Source organism: Panthera tigris, chromosome D1 (assembly GCF_018350195.1).
Source record: "Panthera tigris isolate Pti1 chromosome D1, P.tigris_Pti1_mat1.1, whole genome shotgun sequence".
NCBI lineage: Eukaryota > Metazoa > Chordata > Mammalia > Carnivora > Felidae > Panthera > Panthera tigris.
The window spans coordinates 15461280-15480571 of NC_056669.1; the positions used below are offsets into that span (position 1 = coordinate 15461280).

The 19292-nt window shown below is 51.6% G+C and overlaps 1 protein-coding gene across 1 annotated transcript in view; it reads right to left on the reverse strand.

The window, feature by feature from the left end:
* Positions 1-19292, reverse strand: part of DSCAML1 (DS cell adhesion molecule like 1) — a 347848-nt gene that overhangs the window by 308213 nt on the left and 20343 nt on the right. The window contains exon 3 of the mRNA XM_042958957.1: positions 18674-18820. Coding sequence (XP_042814891.1) covers positions 18674-18820 — 147 coding nt within the window. The remainder of the gene's footprint in view (positions 1-18673; positions 18821-19292) is intronic.

Consider the following 19292-nt stretch of genomic DNA (forward strand, 5'->3'; position numbering starts at 1 on the left):
AAATGCGAATTTGGCGGAGCTAAGGAACCACAGCCAGGGACGGCTATGAGCCCGGAAGCATTTCCAAGGAAGTGGAATTAAGATTAGGGGTAATTTTGTAGCTTGTAAGAGGCAGGGGCCACCCTATCAATATCCGGGTTATAGAAAAATATTATTGTTCTTATTTTAGAAATGAGGCAGTTGAAAAATTCAGGGCCCAGAGCTACTGAGCCAGAAGGAGCCAAGGCCACAGGGTGGCTGATAAAAACCTGATCCCAGCTGTACTGGTAGAAACAGCATGTTCCGGCCCAGGAGAGGCTGGAGTCTCATTACCATCTGTGGTGCGGGGCGTCTCTTGGCCCTGTGTTTTGAGAAAGATGCTGACGAACTGGAGTCTGACCGGAGGTGGCACCCAGGATAACATATGAGATCAAACCCTAGAAGGGACCTGCTGCAGAAACGGTCCCCTAGAGCCGGGAGAAAGGGACATGGGGGGGCAGGGGGGGTGCAGGACAGGATGAGGTCTGTCCTCTGAAGGGTGCCACAAGGCAAGAAGGAAAACTCATTCTGTGTTAGTCTGGGGGGCGGGGGGCGGGCAGGAAGGGGACCAGAGGGGCGAATTTCAGGAAAGCACATTTCAGCCCAACATCAAAAGGAACTTCGTAAAAGAGGCAGTTGCTAAAAACAAACAAACAAAAAGACAAAAAACAACCAAAAAAACCACACAGGAGTAGCGGCTACTTTGCAAAGTACCTGCACTTAGATATGGCCTTTCCATCCTCGACCCACCTCACGTTTAATCTCAACACATCCTTGCAAAATTTAGAAAACTGCAAGAAAGAGATCAGAAATCATTCCCGATCTCACTACCCAAAGATAACCACAACGATCACTATCACTAATGCAAGCATTTCTTTCAAGACATTCATCTATGGTAGGTGTTTTTTTTTTTTAACCAGTTGGACTCCTATTACATAGATAAAAATGTATTTTCCACTTAACGTCTTATGATCCTTTTCTCATGTAATTAAAAATGCACTGGGATATTTCATTACACTATTGTACCCATAAATTATTTAATCATCCCCCTATTATTGGGTATTCGGGACCTTTAAAAAAAATTTTCACCGTCGTAAATAACATTGCAGCAAACAGAAATCTTTACTGCCATCTTCGGTTACTTCTTAAGGACAGAACCCAAAGTGTGCAGGCCCTGATGGCCCCACGTCGCCAAACTGCTTCCCGGAAAGGTTGTCTATTTGCACCAGTGGTCCGTGAGTGCGCCCAGCTATTCACAGGCTTGCCAACATCACCTCCGGGTTTCCCTGGAAAGAGCACTCTTCCATTTGAGGTGAGATCTCATACACTGCTTTTCAGGAACACGTCTATTACAGGCCTACTTAGGCCAAACCGGGTAGAAACTCTGTCTTGCACACACACGCACGCTAATTCTGTGTTCTTTGTCACTCTGGCAATACTCTCAGACCTGGGGGGATCGCAACACAAATGCACCCCATTGACCATGAGACCGCCTCTCTCGTCATGTGGTAGGGGGCTTCTTGAGGCCTCGTGCCAGGCCCAACCAAGGCCACAGAGGGTATCTGTAAAATGGGCTCCATGTGCAGGTGCTACCTGAGACCTGGGTATGCAAGAGGGCAGGAGAACCAGAGAAGGAACAGGAAATCACTGTTGCAGGATAAACTGGGATGGAACTAGGTGCTGTGAGAGGTGAAGGAGGAGGGGGCAGCTGGAGAGCCCCACCCTGCCCCCTGCCCAACCCACCCTCTGTTCTCCAGGTCCCATGGGGCACCCCCCCTCCTCTCACCACTCTGCCCCTGCGGAGCACGGGCAGATCATCTTTCTCTCTCAGCTTTCCTCATCTGCTACGACCTGGGCTCCCAGATTTCTCTTGTCATTTGAGCTGGGATTGGGAGTAAACCCTTCAAGGCAGGTAACGATCGGGGCCCCTCCCCGGATCCCCAAGTCACTTGTCCCTCCCCAGCTGGCCTCTGACATTGACTTACTGCCCCTCAGGACAGAAGGGCATATGACAACGGCTGCCAGGACACCCCTAGGCTCCCAGCTCTTAGGAGAATGGCAGAGCAAGGGGTCTCCCAGCCCCACGAATATCCGGTATTCATTTTCAGGGCCCTCACGCTGGGTCTCCAGACTCTCATTAAACCACGAAACAGATTACAATGAAGTCCCGAGGTAGATACATCTCTCCCCCTCTTATATTTATACCACTTTTAACGTAGTTATTTAACAGCTCTTGAGCACCAGCCCTGCCCAAGGTGGCCGGGGCAGAGGAGGCGGGAAACAGGTGGGGAGGGCGGCGGTGGGGCGGGGAGGGGTGGGGGGAGCATCACTGAGATGTGGGCATGTCTCCTTACCTCTCCCCAGCTCCACCCACAAAGAGCCCCTGGGATCGGCTTCCCAAATCCCACACTCACCAGCCACGAGCTCTCTCGGCATTCCCAGCCCCCCAACCCTGGAATGCCACAGAAGGACCCCAAGCGTGACCCCACCCTTCTCCCCGCATTTTGCGTCCTGTGTTGAAACGGGTTCTTCCTAATGGAAGACACCACGCTTATAGAAAAAGGGTAAAAATAATACAAAAGCACCCATGTTTATTTTGGCTATATTTTCTTCAGCTCTTTTTAGGAAGAAACATTTTAAGAAAGAAAACCTTCTGGAAACAGTTGTCTTTCCCTCAGTGAGTCCGTTGCCTCCTTCCTCAGAGGTAAGCACTACCCTAAATATGGTGTTTATCATCCTCATGCATGTTTTTTTACTTTGGCTACATATGTATGTATCCAGAAACAATGCAGGGTACTGCTTTGCATGTTTTCAAACTTTATACAAATGGTACCATAATGTACACATCCTTCTGCGATTTGCTTTCTCCCCTTCGACGTTTGTTTTCGGTTTTCTTTTCATGACATGTCCAGGCTGATTTGTAAAGCTCTGCTTCATGCATTTCCCCTACAGTATAGTATTTCATTGCGGAAATAGAAGAGATTTAATTTATCTATATTGGTTTCCAATCCTTTTACTATCACACACACAGTTGCCATGACAATTCCTGCCTTGCCCATATGTAAGAGTGTCTTTAAGGAACATGCATGTCGGAGCTCTTTTCCGGACATGTCTGTCTCCCCAGCAGGACACAGACCTGTCACCCACGGTGCCCCCGGTGCCCGGTATGATGGTGGGCGCATGGGGCTCAAAGAGTGGGTTAAACTGAACCAAGCCGAAAGGGATGTGTGGAGTCATCTCTTCCAGCCCCTCTGCTTACAGATGAGGAAAGTGACATCCAGAGAAGGGAAATGAAAGCAGTCAACGAGAGAGCGGGAGCCAGAAACCTGTGCCCCTCCCCCAGCTTTCTGGTCCAATCCTCAGCATACTCTGGGGGAGGTGGTGACAAGCAGGCACATAATCCACACGAGAGAGGGCAAAGACAAAGGGAAGAGAGGTGTTAAGGAGATTATACCTGGGCGCTGGGCCTCCCAGCATGGAGGGTCGTCTCACACTCCCCCTCCGGATGAGATCTCACTCCTGGACACGCAGACAGAGACCTCGGATCTGGACGCCCTGCACCCAGACCGAAGTCTGCCTTTTGTGGTCTTGTTTTGTGTCGCAGGAAGACCCTGGGCCTGGGACCCGAGAGACCCCGACACGTGGCCTAGAGGTGAAGAGTGGGGCCTGGCACCACAGGACCTGGGACTGAGTCCCTAGTCCGCTCCTTACCAACCGTGTGGCCTCGGGTACGTTACTTCGCCTCAACGTGCTTCATTTTTCTCATCTTTCAGATGAGGCTGGTAGGGCCCCTGGGCATCCGACTTCGGCTTAGGTCACGATCTCACAGGTCGTGAGTTCAAGTCCCATATCGGGTGGGCTCAAGTCCCGCTTCGGGTGAGCCCCACTTCTCTCTCTCTCTCTCTCTCTCTCTCTCTGCCCCTCCTGGGATTCTCTCTCTCTGCCCCTTGCTCACTTATGCCCCCCCCTTCTCTCTCTCTCTCTCTCTCTCTCTCCCTAAAAATAAATAAATAAATAAGTCAAATGGGGCTGGCAATCCCAACCACCTTATCATGATATTGGGGGGACGACACAAGTTCTCCTGTATAAAGTAATCCACGCCGTGCCTGGCACATGCAGGTACCATGGGTTTATCACCACCCTCCCCTCCAAACTCCACGCGCTCTGCACAGCATGGCCTCACCTCCCCCTCTGACTCCTGGGCCTTGGGCAGGGCCTTGGGCAGGGCGCTTCTGAGGCCCCATTTCCTCACTTGAACATGGGGACAATGCCACCGTGATCCCACTTTATCCCAACAATACAATGAGATCAATCAATGCAACAGGCCTTGATGAGGTCAGCTCACGAAATAGACGCACTGGAGCTCTTACCGTCTTATTTACCCAATCGTGTAACTGCTGGTGGGGCAGAGCCTCTTCCCACTCACCGTGGGCCACAGACCGCGTGGAAACAGGAAATATATTCTGTCTTTACAACATGACGTCACATCTACCACAGTGCCTGGCTCCGTACCTGGCCCATGCCATCGGAGGTACCGGAGGAAAGAGCAAAGTCACCGAATCTCTCACAGCCTCTGTCTGCTCATCTGGAAATGGGAAGGACCGTTCTGTGCTGCACAGAAACCTTGTGAGAGTCAAAGTATAATATGTATAAAGTGAGCTATAAACTATAAATGCACAATGCAAATTTAACTCACTAATGTAAAAAGAGAGAGACGGTTCCGTTTGTCTTTAACCCCTATACTGCTTAGACTCTGAGGCGCGCCTGCCCAAAGGAGGCCCAGTGATAATTCTTGGGAAATTTAAGGGCAGGCTTAGACTCCGGGAGGCAGATGATCTCTAGGTTTCTGGGAACATCCTTAACCACCGAAGACCAGCTCCCCAAAGTCCGGACCATTCCCCACTCAAAATCTTCAACGACTCCCCATTCCCCTTTAATTACATAAAACTCGGTACAGCATTAATTACTCCCCACCCTTAAATAAATATATCGTGAGCTCCAGACACACCAGCCAGTCTCCCCGAAGAGCACAGCCTTTGTTCACCGGGCACCCGGGGACTTTACCCCCGCCACGGCCTCCTGTATGCAGAGCACGGGTTTGCTTACCAGAATCGCCTAGGGGACTTTCACAAATACAGACGACTGGGTCTTACCTCGTCGCCTCCCCCCACCGCCGGGATCCAGACTTCATTGTTTGGGGTGGGCCTGGACGATAGTGGTGATTCTAACGTTGAGAGCAGACAGGTCTAGAACACTGTCCCCTGCGGGAGCACCGCCTGCCAAAACAACTCATTCTCCAGGACCCCTGGGAAACGCCGCTTCTGGTGTGGCACCTGCTCTAACCACAGCAGACAGGGCTTCCCACCCGTGAGCCCGCAGAGGCCGTGCCTCTCCTGTGCCCTAATCACAGCCTCCTTCACTGGGGGTCACCTGTGTCCCACGTTCGACTTGCCTATCAGGCAGCAAGCCCCTCAACGGCCGGCACGGGTCGCTGCATCTTCCAGGCCTCTGCCCACCTTTCCTATACCTACACCTCACAGGCCTCATCAAATAGTGACCGCTCCAAGGGTGTCCACAAAACTCACGACACCGAGCTCACCCTCATTCCTGCGCAGAAGATGAAGAGGAGAACAGGGGACCATCTGCTGTTCGGGAGAAAAGGCCAAGCTCTGTACACTCACCCAGACGCACTCCGGAGCTAGATGCTCCTATGCCCTTCCCCAAAGATAGTGGCCAAGGTGTCTGCCTCGGGTCTCTGCTCTTGAGGGCGCGTGTGGGGGTCTACACAGGTGAGGGGGAGTCTCCTCTTTCCAGAGGCAAAAACCGGGAGTGTTGAATACATGAAAAGACGCCTAGCGACACTCATCGTCAGGGAAATGCAAATCAAAACCACAATGAGATATCCCCTCACACGGGTCAGAATGGCGACAATCAACAACCCAAGAAACAACCCGTACTGGCGAGGATGCAGAGAAAGGGGAACCCTCGTGCACCGTTGGTGGGAATGCAGACTGGGGCAGCCACTCTGGATCACAGTATGGAGGTCCCCCAAAAAGCTAAAAATAGAACTGCCCTACAATCCAGCAATCGCACTACTGGGTATTTACCCAAATACAAAAATATTAATGCACCGTGATGTTTCTAGCAGCAGTATCTACAATAGCCAAATTATGGAAACAGTTCAAGTGTCCACTGATGAATGAATAAAGAAGATATGGGGTGTGTATGTGTGTGTGTGTATACACACACACGCACACACACACACACACACACACACACACACACTGGAATATTACTCAGCTGTTAAAAAGAATGAAGTCTTGCCATTTGCAACAACACGCATGGAGCTAGAGAGTATTCTGCGAAGCGAAACAAGTCAGAGAAAGACAGATACCGTATGATTTCACTCATATGTGGAATTTAAGAAATAAAACAGCAGTGCCTGGGTGGCTCAGTCACTTAAACATCTGACTCTTGATCTCAGCTCAGGTCGTGATCTCATGGTTTGTGGGTTCGAGCTCCATGTCGGGCTCTGTGCTGACAGCATGGAGCCTGCTTGGGATTCTGTCTTTCCCTTTCTCTGCCCCTCCCCCGCTCTTATTCTCCTTCTCTCTCTCTCTCTCTCAAAATAAATAAACATTAAAAATAAAAACAAACAAACAAGCAAAGGGACAGAGGGGCAAACCAAGCAACAAACTCTTAATTATAGAGAACTAATGGTTACCAGAGGGGAGGTGGGTGGGGCATGGGTGCAAGAGGTGACGGGGATTGAAGAGTACACTTGTCGCGATGAGTACCAGGTGACGTCTAGGAGCGTTAAACCACCATATCATGCACCTGAGATCAATATCACACCCTATAGTAACTGGAATTTAAGCAAAAACTTAAAAAAGCCGTACGTGCGTGGGTACATGTATGTACATATTCACCGTGTACAAATTACATCGCACATACTATTCGCACCCATTCGCACATACACAGTTTAATTAAAATGAGTTTCCTTGGTGTGTGGAAAGAGGAATTTCTCCAAATCCCCTGAGAGCCTCGAGCAAAGACCCTTGGGAATCCCTGTCTACATAACACAGCATCTTGCACACAGGAAATGCTCAAAAAACATTTGCTAAATTAAATAATGAACGGAAAATTCAACCACTGCTTGTTGCTAATGCCAACATAGCCATTTAGACAGATTCGGGGGGTGAAGCCAACGTAAGACGTGGCATTGCCAGCTGCAGCCTGATGGCGTCTGTGCCTTTTCCTGGGCGCAGGCTCTGAGCAGGTACCCCGGCTTCCCCGGGCTTGTGTAACGGCAGGCTCTGGAATATTCTAGATAGCGAGCCTCTTCCTTTCTGTGTCCCACTCCGAGGGTGGTGAGGAGGATCCCCCGGCATCCTCTCTGAAGGGACTCCTCTGCTTAACAAGGCCTCAGAGAGCCCACCAGACCCCCACACAGAGGTAGCATCCGATACCTGGCTGACTCCTGAGCCCATAAGCAGCTGAACGGAAAACCCAGACTCCGCTTCCAACTCCCACCCCCACTGCCACTCACTGTCACAGGCTCTGTCTCCCACTCTGTCGTCTGCTCCGCAGCCGCCCCTCCGGGCTTCCAGCAGATTCCGTGTTCCTAAAGATGCGGGCGTTCAGGTATGTTCTGACCCTGATGTGGAGGGCAGAAGCCTCTAGGTGTGAGAGGAAGATGCTTCCAACTTAGAGGCCTTCGTGCCAGCCTCTGAGCCCCTACTGTCACTGTCCTGGAATGCAGAAGGCTGTTCCTGGTTCCGCTGGCTCAGCATCCCACTGAGAAAGGCAGGCTTCGGCTGACTAAGACACATGCCTAAGCTCCTGAGGTTTCTGCACACGGCAAGGTGCCTGCTGGACCACAAAAGCCGATGGAATATCGGGCTTGTATATAGGCCTTCTGGGAAATACTCTGCCACTGCCCCAACATGAGGGTCTGTTCCCTCAACATCCTGCCCTAAGGCGCTCAGCCCCAATGTAATGAGACCCAAGCTCACCCCTACATGCTCACTCCTAGATGCCCACGATCAGACGCCCACCCCCTGGATGCCCCACCTACTTGCTCCCACCCGCACCCTCACTCCTCCCGGAGACCTTCCAGGCCTGGAGGGGATGACAAACCCTGGAACAGTTAGCCTGTATCTGTTCAGCACAAAACAGAGTTGAAACCCTACATCGAGAGGATCTCTATGTAAAACAAAACACGGAAACAAAACAAAAAACCAGGTCTATATAAAAAATGCTAGCTATACATGGAGACTATGTTTTCTCCACATAGAAAAAGTACCTAACTTCTAATCTTCACAGCTGCTGAGAATGAGACTCAGAGAGATTAAAAAGACCCACCTAGGGTCACACGGCAAGCAAGGAGCGGGCCTCAGATTTAAACCCAGATCTCTGGCCAGAGCCTACACGGTTTTTGCTTTGCTATACAGCTTCACTCCATCAAGAAGAGGCTCCCAGCAAGCCCTGCCGACCTGAGGCATCACAGCAGCCCCAGGGCCTCCCCCTTCCCTTTATTTTAATTCATGCCATTGACAGCCCAATCCAGAGATCAGCACCCCCCCCCCCCAATTAAACGTCTCTTGTAGGCATCCAATAAACCTCATCTGAGCGCCTACTCTGTGCTGGAGCTCAGTGACGCTTGTGGCATTACGGATGTAGACCCTCGTCCCGCAGCGACCCAGCCGGCGTGGACCTCTGCCTGGAACCACAGCCCGTCCCCTGGCGGCTCACGTTCTGGCGGTGAGGTCTCATTGATACGCAACAGAGTTCAAAATCACAGGCTTGGCAGGAAGTGCCATCTATACATAGCTCTGCCATTCTGTAAGCACCGTTGGCTTCTCCTGAATAAACGCTACCCTACATTAAATGCCAGAATTCGGCGAGCAGTCCTGCATGTTTGCAATGAGATTGAGAACTAAAAGCAAGATTGATTCTGATGTGAACACCAGCAAAGCAAATGGGTTTTTGAAAACCCTATAATTTCCCTGCAACCCTTGACTTCACTAAACACACATTTTTAGACTACAGCACAGTTAGGTAGGCATTAAACAAAAATGAGGTAGTCTAATGATGATTTATGTGTAGGATAACCTTCCATAAAGCACCCCGCTCTGATTTCAGGGTAACTTACAGAGGTGCCAACTTAACCAAACAATGCCGCTTGCTCGGCGTCCACTGCCACGGCGTGATCTCGGGGCAAAGCGTCTGCCGGCAGTTGTCTTAAATCTGCTGAAATTCACCCAGTGGGTGCTCTGGAAATGCAGCACCTGCCATGAACTAAATGGAAAAGCAAAACACGACACATGCACACACCACCAGAAGCACCTGTGAACACAGACTATTTTGCTCGACTGTGGAGCCGCGGCTGATGGTTCTGGAACCAACCAACTGGCAGGCAACTGCAGAGCAGCCCGCCCGCCGGGAGATCGGAAGGGGTGCCGGGGAGCCGTGGGCGTGCGGTCCAGCGGGGGCCTCAAGGGCTCCTGAGGGGCGGGCATCACACCGGAGTTCCTGTACCCCCCCCCTTTCCTGGCTGGGTGACCTTGGGCAGGCCTCGCAATCCCCCCAAGCCTTGGTTTCCCTCTTAGGTGAAGTTGAGAACGTGTCCCCCTCAGATGGGATGGAAAAGATTCAGTAAGATTATGCCTGTGAGCAGGCTTTATAAGCCAGAGCACGCTGTACAGAGGAAAGGCGGCACAGGGCACGGTGTGAGAGGTGGCCCAAGTCACCGCTCAGAGCTGAAATCAGCGTGCCCTGGGCCCAGCTCCTCACTCTGTGGCCTTGAGCAGGTGACTGACCACCCTGTGCCTCAGGCTTCTCATCTGCAAAATGGAGCTAACAATAGCAGCCGCTACATAAGACACCAGGGAGGATGAAACAAAATGGCCCGTGAAAAGCACGTATCACAGAAGAGCTCAGTGATTGATCACTTCTTTGCTTACTGACCGTTATTATCACCATGATTATCATTTCCAGTCAGGCCACCCGACTCGGGAGAGAATTCCTTTGCTGCTTCCGAATGTTTCCCTGTCATCTCTCACCTGCAGAGTGTGGTTTACGGCTTTAGAAGGTAGGATTTTCTCTCTGCACTCTAAGGAATAAATTAAGGCTGTCTGATTCTGATGGCCCTTCCCCCATGAAAGCAAACAATAAACAAACAATAATAACAGAATTCAGGGCCAGCTGCTGTTTCCTCTCTGTAACTGCCTTGCTGCGGGAAATAGTAATTGCCACGAGTCCCCGAGACAGGCCTCAGGCTAGAGTCACCAAAGTGCATTACAGGTAAAGACCATGGACTCTGGGTCCCAGCGACAAAAGCTTCGCCACTGAGAAGCTGTGTGACCCGGAGCAAATTGCTTGGCCTCTCTGAATCTCATTTCCTGTGTACCTACGAGTCAGGGGAGGGCGGGTAGCAGGCCTGCCTCACAGGGTTAAGAGGAGAATTCAATGGCAGGACGTCCAGGCACCTGCCGCCGGGCCCTACAGACACACGTGTCTTAATACGCTTCTCGCCTAACCACGCGCGTCCCCAAGCCTCACTGCATCTGCTTCCCCGTCTGGAAAGTGGGGAAGGTAATGGGGGTTACCGCAAAGAGCAAATGAGATCACGAAAAAGCTCTTCCTACACGGTGTGGGGTTGTGGAGACACTAGTTATTACTGAACCAGGGTCTGAGCACTTTGAGATTAGACCGGGCAGTGTGTCCCGGGAAGGGAGCTTTGCTGTGTTGCCACCGGACCCCACAGGCCTTCACCCCTTCCCTTAATGTCATTTCTATCAGGTACCGTGCAAGGCACAGGTGAAAAGGAGAGGAATTCCACACCGTCTTGGCGGTTTGTTTCCCTCATCTTGCCCCCGTGGTCACCCATCTCGCCTTAGTCCTGTCTTCTCAAGGTCACGTGTTCTACCGCCAGCCCGGCGCCCAGCACAGCCCAAGGCTAGACAACGTCACGAAGCTGGGGGTCGGGGGTAGCGTCTCCCTGCCGTGTTTAGACCCCTCCTTCCCCACCTGAGAATTCAAGCCTCTCCAGAGGCCTGCTTTCCTTGGCAGGGATTCCGTGCACAGGTTTCCTTATCCCCATTTCACAGACGAACGAAAGAGGCTTTGAAACTGACTTGCTCAAGAGCACGGATTAGGACTAGAAGACCACAGCCTGCCTTCTTTCTGCCGCATCCCACTACCTCTTCTGTAAGCTGTCTGCTCCCATCTGTCACCCAATTTCCTATCCGGTTGTCTTTTTCTTGCGGCTTTGCAGCAGTTTTTAAAATATATTTTGTGTGTCAAGTTTTCCGGAGGCAATATAGCGTAGGGCTTAGGAATGCAAAGAATGGCATCCGGATGTGTACGGGTGGGTCTAACGCTTCCTAACTTTGGGCAAGTCACTTAGCTTCGCTGTGCTTCAGTTTGTTCATCTGTAAAATGGGGGAATAATAGTCCCTTCATCAGGTTGCTTTGAAGGCTAAGTGAGCCAACGCAGAACCTGGAAACCTAGTAAGGGTTTCATAAGTGTTGGGCGTTACCATGTTGCCCCTCCACACACACATTTTGTTTCCTTTTGTTTTTGCTTTTTTCCCAGAACTGGCACGAACGTCATATCCTGGCATCCTTTTGAAACTGCTCTCACCACTTAATTTGCCCTCTGGGTCACCCCCACCCCCTCTCCTGCCTTCCTGCCTTTGCCCCTGCTGCCACCTCTACCCAAAGCGCTCCTTCTGCCCCCATGGCCCCGGGGAATGTATCCCAAGACTCAGGGGCAGGCTTCCCTCCCTTTTGTGATGGCTCACTGGGCCACCATCAGAAAGAATCGCAGCTCTGTCATATCATGCTCTCCATGGGAAGATACTACAACCCTACTCCGGAGCTCTGCCGAAGGGAAGAAGAAGGTCATGGGCCAGTTCGGCTCCTCTTCAAGCCCTGACCCTGTGCCCTTCACCCAGCAGGGGCCCAAACCCCATTGTTAAATGGCCTTGAGCACACTATCTAGTTCACATTAGCCCAGACTGACCATCCCAACCCCTTTTCTCTACGGCCCGGGAGAGTCGAGAGCTGAGATCCCCCATTTTGCGTCTCAACAGAGCATCACAGGGGAACCCACAGAAGCCTTCTCTCTCTGGGTAGCTGTGGAGCAGCTCAGTGAAATAAAGACCAAGGACCACCCAACTTAAACCCTGTAATGCCACCGGGTTTCTGTGTGACCTTACCTAGGCCTCTTTCCTCCCTGCCACATGACAGTTTAGTGGGGGAGAGACTGGCATTTTGTCATCCTCATTAATCATCTTCTAAAAGACTGGAGAGAAGAGGGGCCTGAATAAAATAAGGAGCCTGCCCTTGCTGGTTATATATTCTCGTAGTGGGGAGAACACAGATTGCAAATATACTAGACAAAACACGATTAGTGCCTTGAGCAAGGAACCGATAAAGTCCGGAGGGAGTTCACAAAAGGATCCCCTCGAAGAAGGTTAATCGGGGTGATTTTTAAATCCATTCTTAGCAGAAATCGGGAAAGAGATCATGGAAAAAGTGGTATTTGAACCAGGCTGTGAAAGATGGGTAGGGTTTAGATACACAAAGAAGGAGGGAAGTCTGATAGTAAAAACAAAACACCTCATGAGCAGTTGAAATAATGGGCTCTGAGAATGTCAAGAGAGAAGGGGTGAAGGGGGGCCCAAAAGAGCATCAGTTTATCAGTAAGTGTGGAGGCTGGGCTCCCGGACCTCCAGGGCCCTTCCAGCCCTGACAGTCTGTGACTCTCTCCGTTTGTGGCCTACATGCATCCAAACTGGTCTCCAGGCACAACCCAGCTCTCTCTTGTCTGCTGCGTCCCCCATCCAAGTTGGTGGAGACATACGGGATCCGAGGTAGTCTTGGTATCAGTCTGAGCAAAATGCAATTAATACGCTGAATCTGTATTCCAAAGCAACCAAGATCATATATGACTGTTTACTGCGTGGAGATTATCTATCCCTGTCCATCAGAGCTGACAGCATGAACTGAATCCTAAACCCCCAGATGAGGACGGTCTTTGTGTCACCCACTGGGCCAAAAACAGAGCCAGTGCCCAAAAAAGCCTTCTTGTTAGAATGGCTGTTTTATTCACTGATCTTTCAGCTAGAGATCTGTTGCCCTTCAGAAAAGCCAGGGCCTCTGGTCACTGAACACACAGCCAGAGGTCGGTAGAAAGGTTGGTGACACATTTCTGTCCCTAGGCAAGTGCAGGAGACAGGGACAGGCCCTCCTCCCGTAAGAAAACCTGAGGACAGTCCGGTTTTTAAAAAAGCTTATTTACTTAGAGAGAGAGTGAGCGAGCCAGAGAGGGGCAGAGAGAAGGGGAGAGAGAGAATCCCAAGCAGATTCCACACCATCAGCGCGGAGCCCGACACGGGGCTCGAAATCACGAACCGTGAGATCATGACCTGAGCTGAAATCCAGAGTCGCTTAACCAACTGAGCCACCCAGGCGCCCCAAGAACAGTCCATTCTTAATGAGAAGCTTGCCCTGGAGAGACAGCGGGAGATAGAAGGACTAGGAGGACCCCAGTTCAAACCCAGGTTACAGCCTTTGTTAGCTATGTGACCTTGGGTAAAGTGTTTCATTTCCCTGGGCTTCAATGTCCTCATTTATAAAATTAGGAAAAAAAAAAAAAAAGAAACAAAAAATGTTATCTCTTAAAGGGTTATTGCAAGGATTAGAGATAATTTGGGTCTCAATACATGATAGATATTATCATTAATCTCATTACTATTATGCTGTGACAGGTGCTAAGAGGGCCCTGAGGATAAAGAGATGGAAAAGATACAGCCTTATACCCTCCTGCAGCAGGGAGACAGAAACAACCACCCATCACCTAAGAGAATACGACATAAGTTCTGTCGGCAGGCTTACGGAAGGCCTCCCGGAAGGGGACCCATGTGGACCGAGTTTAAAGGACAAAAGAGAAGTAGGGTATCAATAAGGAGAGGAGGGGACAGGTACAGAGGAGACAGCAGACATCACAGCGATGAAAAGAGGTCTGAGAAAACCCGGGAATAACGTGGAACCCTGGGGACCATCAGGGAGGTGGGCTCGCTGACTCTCCTCCGTCAAGGGTAGGCTGCGGTCCAGGAGCCCTGCCCACTAGGAGGCCCCGGACCCCCTCTGACCAGATTCCTCCTGGCCCCTGCATCTCTCCCCCACCACCAACACACAGGGCCCCCAGCGTGCTCCCAGCCCAGCCAGGGCCTGATGACAACCCAGCATTCCAGAGCCCCATCCTCAGAGACAAGGGAGCCGATCCAGGCTTGTCTTCCAAAGCACCGGTGGACACATCTGGCCCACATCTGAGCAGTGTCCAAAACTCCCCTCTGGGGCCACGACAGCCAGTCAACATGCTGGTGAAGAGCATGCTGGGAAACTCCCACAAGGAGCCCGCATCGATATAATCAGGTCTGGTGGAAATTAAAAGCTATTAGGAACAGGGCCGGATTTATCTTTATATCCAATAACATGCATTGTAATGGTGATCATGCAGATGGGAAATTAAACCACATCTCAGCTTCACTGGAGGCCTTAATTTTGATTTATGTTTGTGCACAGCCCTTTGCCCTCTTACCCCCACCCCACCCACTCTGGACAGCCAGTTCTCCTCAAGACCAAGGCCCCCGAGATAGGAGTAAAGGGTAGGAATTGCCAGATCATAGGTGAGAGGCCCTGTGCTCTTACATCTGTAAATACCCCAATGGAAGGGAGACGTCCAGCTTGGAGGGAAAAGGCAGGGGTGTAGTAGGGAGTTCTGGGAAGTAGCATTTTGGGGAAAGTTTGCATCTTGGTCTCTCCAGCCTCTACCTGGGAAAAGTACAGGCAAAAAGCTGCTGAGAGTTTCTGCGGCCGGCTCCCGGAGGCTTATCTGCCCCTCCCCACCCCGGACAGCTGGGAAGGCTAACCTGTGAGCAAACACCCAACTCACAGAGCGCGTTTAGGCACCAAGCCCTTAATTCCTTCCAAACACCCTCGGAGAGAGGGGTTGAAGGGTAAGCTCTTCATTAGCAGAGGCCTGCACCCACCCCCTCGCGCCCCCTCCTCAAAGGGCTGCTCCTCTCCCCAAGAAGATGTCCCCTGGGGCCCTGAGCGACCCACCTCAGCCTTCCCATTCCTCCTCCTGCTCTCCATCACCTGCTTCTGTTGGCCCTGTGGTCTGTGAAGGATCTGAGATCAAAGTCAGCACTGTTCTGTCTGCTCCAGAAGCCTACTCTAAAGCATCAGGGGGGATAACCGGCTCCTGGGTCCTCCCCTAACCTCACGGCAACCTAATCATTAAACCTTCCCCCACCATGAGAAGCTGCTATCCGACCTCCCAGACAACACACACACACACACACACACACACACACACACACACACACTGGGTACAGTGTGAGTAGGGAAGGCAGATAATCCTGTTTTTATGAGAAAAAAAAAAAACAATGAACAATTTGCATTTTCCAAAATTAAAGCATGCGGCGTGTGGGCCCAAGTTCTGGCTTCTCATCTACAGAGGCTGGAGGAAGCAAAACTCTAGTCGCTGGTTCTCATGGATTCCTCTGGGAGCGTGTTAGTTGGATTTGTGTGCTTTGGAAAGTCTGTCCCTGGATCTAAAACGTGGCTGTAGAAGGATCTAGAATGATTATGGATGGTGCCCGAGGGCTGGGCAGGGGAGGAAAATTCTCCAAGGCTAAAGGAAAGAAAGAGGTGCCACAGAACTGAAGTTTAACAGAGCCCTGCAGATTAGGACCAAGCCCACTTCCCTGATAATTATGCCCTTTGGGGCCCCCAGCCCTGTCTTGACATCAAAGATTGCCCCGAAGCCCCAACTACAAGGGTTGCCGCGGGGAAGCTCACTGCCTCCAGCTCCGACGCCTAGGAGTCGGGTTAACCTTCCTGCTCTCCCGTCTGCACCGGATGTCATCATGTCGTCCGACCCCACACCCACTTCGATCACCCTTATTTCAACACTCTTCCCACATTCCTTCTCGACTTTTCCAACCACCCATACATGCTCCGACGGAACGTTTAGCAAGCACTTGCCCTGCATGTACAAGGTGACGTGTTAGAAGCCAGGGAATGTGTGGATGAGCCAGCCATTTCCCACGCTGGGAAACTCAAAAAGGGGGGCCACAGGGCCTGTTACATGGAAACAGACACACTGCCATGGGAAACAGCGGGAACAGGAATGCCCTCTTCCCACTGGGTCATCATCATCATGGTCACAGCGGTCCTCGGTGTGCCAGGCAGCGTTTGGAACCTTTTACAATATTGACTTCTTAAACCGTGTAAAGTAGGGCAATCATCATGCCCATTTTACTATAGCTGGGGAAACTGAGGCACAGCGGGGCAAAAGACTTGCACAGCTCATTAAACAGTGGGATGAGTCTCAACCTAGGTGGTCTGGTCGCCAACTCCAGGGACTCAATTCCACGAAGCCTTCCCTAAAACGCAACAGGGACTTTTTTTCCCCTTCCTAAGGCCAAAAGCCTCCTTGTCTAGAGCACACATTTAAAGCCTCCTTTGTAGTCAGAGTGACACTGCGTTGGATATACGTGGATGGGTGCTGGGAGGCAGTTCTGCATGGGGTTAGTGCACAGGTCGAAAGAACAGACCTGAGTTCGAGCCCCCGCCCTCTGCTTAATAGATGCCTTACCCGGAAGAAGTTACTTCCTCTTCTGTAAAGTGGAGGGAAGAAATACATTTAACAGACTTTTTATGAGAACAAAATGAGATCACATAGGAACATTTCTTAGCCAGTGCCTGGCAGGCAGTAGCACTCAAACAATAATAATTATTATTTAATAATATTACTAATTGATATTACTTTAATGAATATAACTCTTAGTCCATAAACTCAAGTGTATAAAAAATACCACCTTTCTTTATGTTCTGTCAATCACGTTCCATCGGACTCTGTGGGATAAATGGGCCATTCGATCTTCATTACTGGGGCTTCCCCCAGGGATGTGCCAAGGTCCGCGGTCTCTCGCCAGCCGGTTGCCCCTGCCTGCATGACCCCTTTGGGTCTTGAGCTGTGCACCCCATGCCTCATTTGGACGCAAGAACCCTGGACTCAGTCCCAGACCCCGCAGAGCTACACACAGCCACCCATTGTGGGGCCCAACTGCTTCCTCCAGCTGCACCCACTAAGCGGCCTCCAGTCCCATCTCCATCCCTGGGATTCGGACTCGTCTATGTCCCGTTTGTTCCTTGTCCTCAGAGGCCCTCTTCCCCAGCCAGAACACCCATCCTAACCTCTCCTATGAGCTTATGGTTTCACAAAAGGCAGGAAGAGCGGTTGTCTCAAAGTAGATTCGGATTCCTGTCCTGCTACAAGCTCTGAAGCCGGGAAACATAACGGCCTGGCCATCTGCTTGGAACTGAGAGAAGGAAAAAGCACCAGGAGCAAAACACAAATTAATGTCTCCAGAAGAGTATCCCGCCATGTCAGCTGTAAATATGCCTAAGCATTGGCTCTCCTCCTAACTGCACTGGAACCAGGTAAAGAGCTTTAAAAACACTGATGCACAGGCTCTACCACCGAGATACTGATCTGGGGGCGGTCCCAAGCACCAGTGTCTTCCAAAGAGCTCCCCCGGGACTCAACTGCGCAGCACGATTTAGAAACCCGGCTTTACAGCTTTCAGGCATCGAAGTCTGCCTTCCCTAACCAACCCGAAAACCCAAGCAACGAGAATCATTTCATACGACCAACAATGAGACATCAAAGCTGCAAGGGCGCTCAACACCTGGTCAGCTTCCTCCATTTCACAGAAAGGACAAACCAAGGTGCTCAGCCGGGAGAGGAAGAAAAAGCAGGAGATCGTGTGCACCGTGCCGGGATGAAGGCAGAGGGGCCAGGAGCGGTGGGGGGAAAACCACCCTTTTGGAACCGGAGGCCTGGAGGCGTTTTGAGGACTTGAGGTCCTCTCTTGGGGTTTCCAGACCAGATTTCCTGTTGAAGGGACAACACCACATAGGAAAAGGGAACCAAGAACGAGGGGCTCGCGATCATGGCGGCTCTAGCAAGGTGAACCCACGACGTGGCATTGACCTCTTCTCCCGATACCAGGCACAGGCAGGCTCGGGCCAGCTAGAATCCTAATGGGGTCTTTGGCTAAGTCATGAAAACAAAGTCCCACACGCATGTTACCCGTGTCTGGTGCCCTCAGGATCCGGTGCTCATTGCTTGGTCATTCCATGCAAGAATGCACACCACAGCCAGCCTCCTGGCTGTCCTCTCCCCACAGCCCGCCACGGTGAAGAAGCCTCCAGCCTCACCTCCCATTGCAAAAAGCAAGGGCAAGCAAAGGTCCAGGGGCCAGGAAGGATGGAGACCCCGCTCTCTGGGGGAGTAGGATGCACCCTGTGCCAGACAGGACCGTCGCACGCCCAGCAGAGAGAGAGGCCGCTGGCACGTGGGTTTCCACCGCCCCACGGAGAGACGTGCCCAGCCGAGACCAAAGATGCTTTTTTTGCCGAAGCATCACTAGAACAATAACAAATCAGTCACCAGAACCAACCTCAAGATCTCAGCTCAACAACCAACTCAGCACCTCTGCTTTATCTCTCCCCCAGTCCCCGCCCGCCCCGCAGCACCCCTGCCCGCCACGGCGCCACAGTCCTGCCTTACCTGGGATGATGGAGACCGTGTCCTTCTCCCAGGACACAACGCTAACATATTCCTGCACTGAGGAGGGGATGAGGCACTTGAAGACGGCCACGTTTCCACGCATTGACCTTTGATCCTCCACCCGGACGGTGTAGGGTTCCCTGAAAACTGCAGAAAGATGAGGGAGCGGGAAAGAGGGGGGACGTCACAAGGCTGGGACTTGGTAGGGCCCTGAGAAGGGAACGGAGAGCCAGCTCAGCCCCCCCAGCCCCCACCCCCCATCACTTCCTCCCCCACCTCCCGTTTAACCAGCCCCAAGGTTCCTGCCATGATCTTCCTCCTGCCTGAGTCATGTCCTCTCTGCCCTATGGGGGAGGCTACTCCCCCTCAGAAATACCCAGCCTTCCTCTGCAAGACCATAAGCCCAGCTTCTAACCTGTCCGATTTCAGGGAGGATTAACAAACCATTCGATAGGGAGGGCCTGAGGGCAGCAAGCTAAGTGCTGCGTTGTGATCACATTCAACAAGGGGATACGGAGGCAACGAGGAAATGCGATAGAATTCCTCTAAGCAAACCACACTTGATTTCCTACATGCTTCCTGGGCCCCGGGTGGCAATGGTTTTAGGCACGGCGACCAT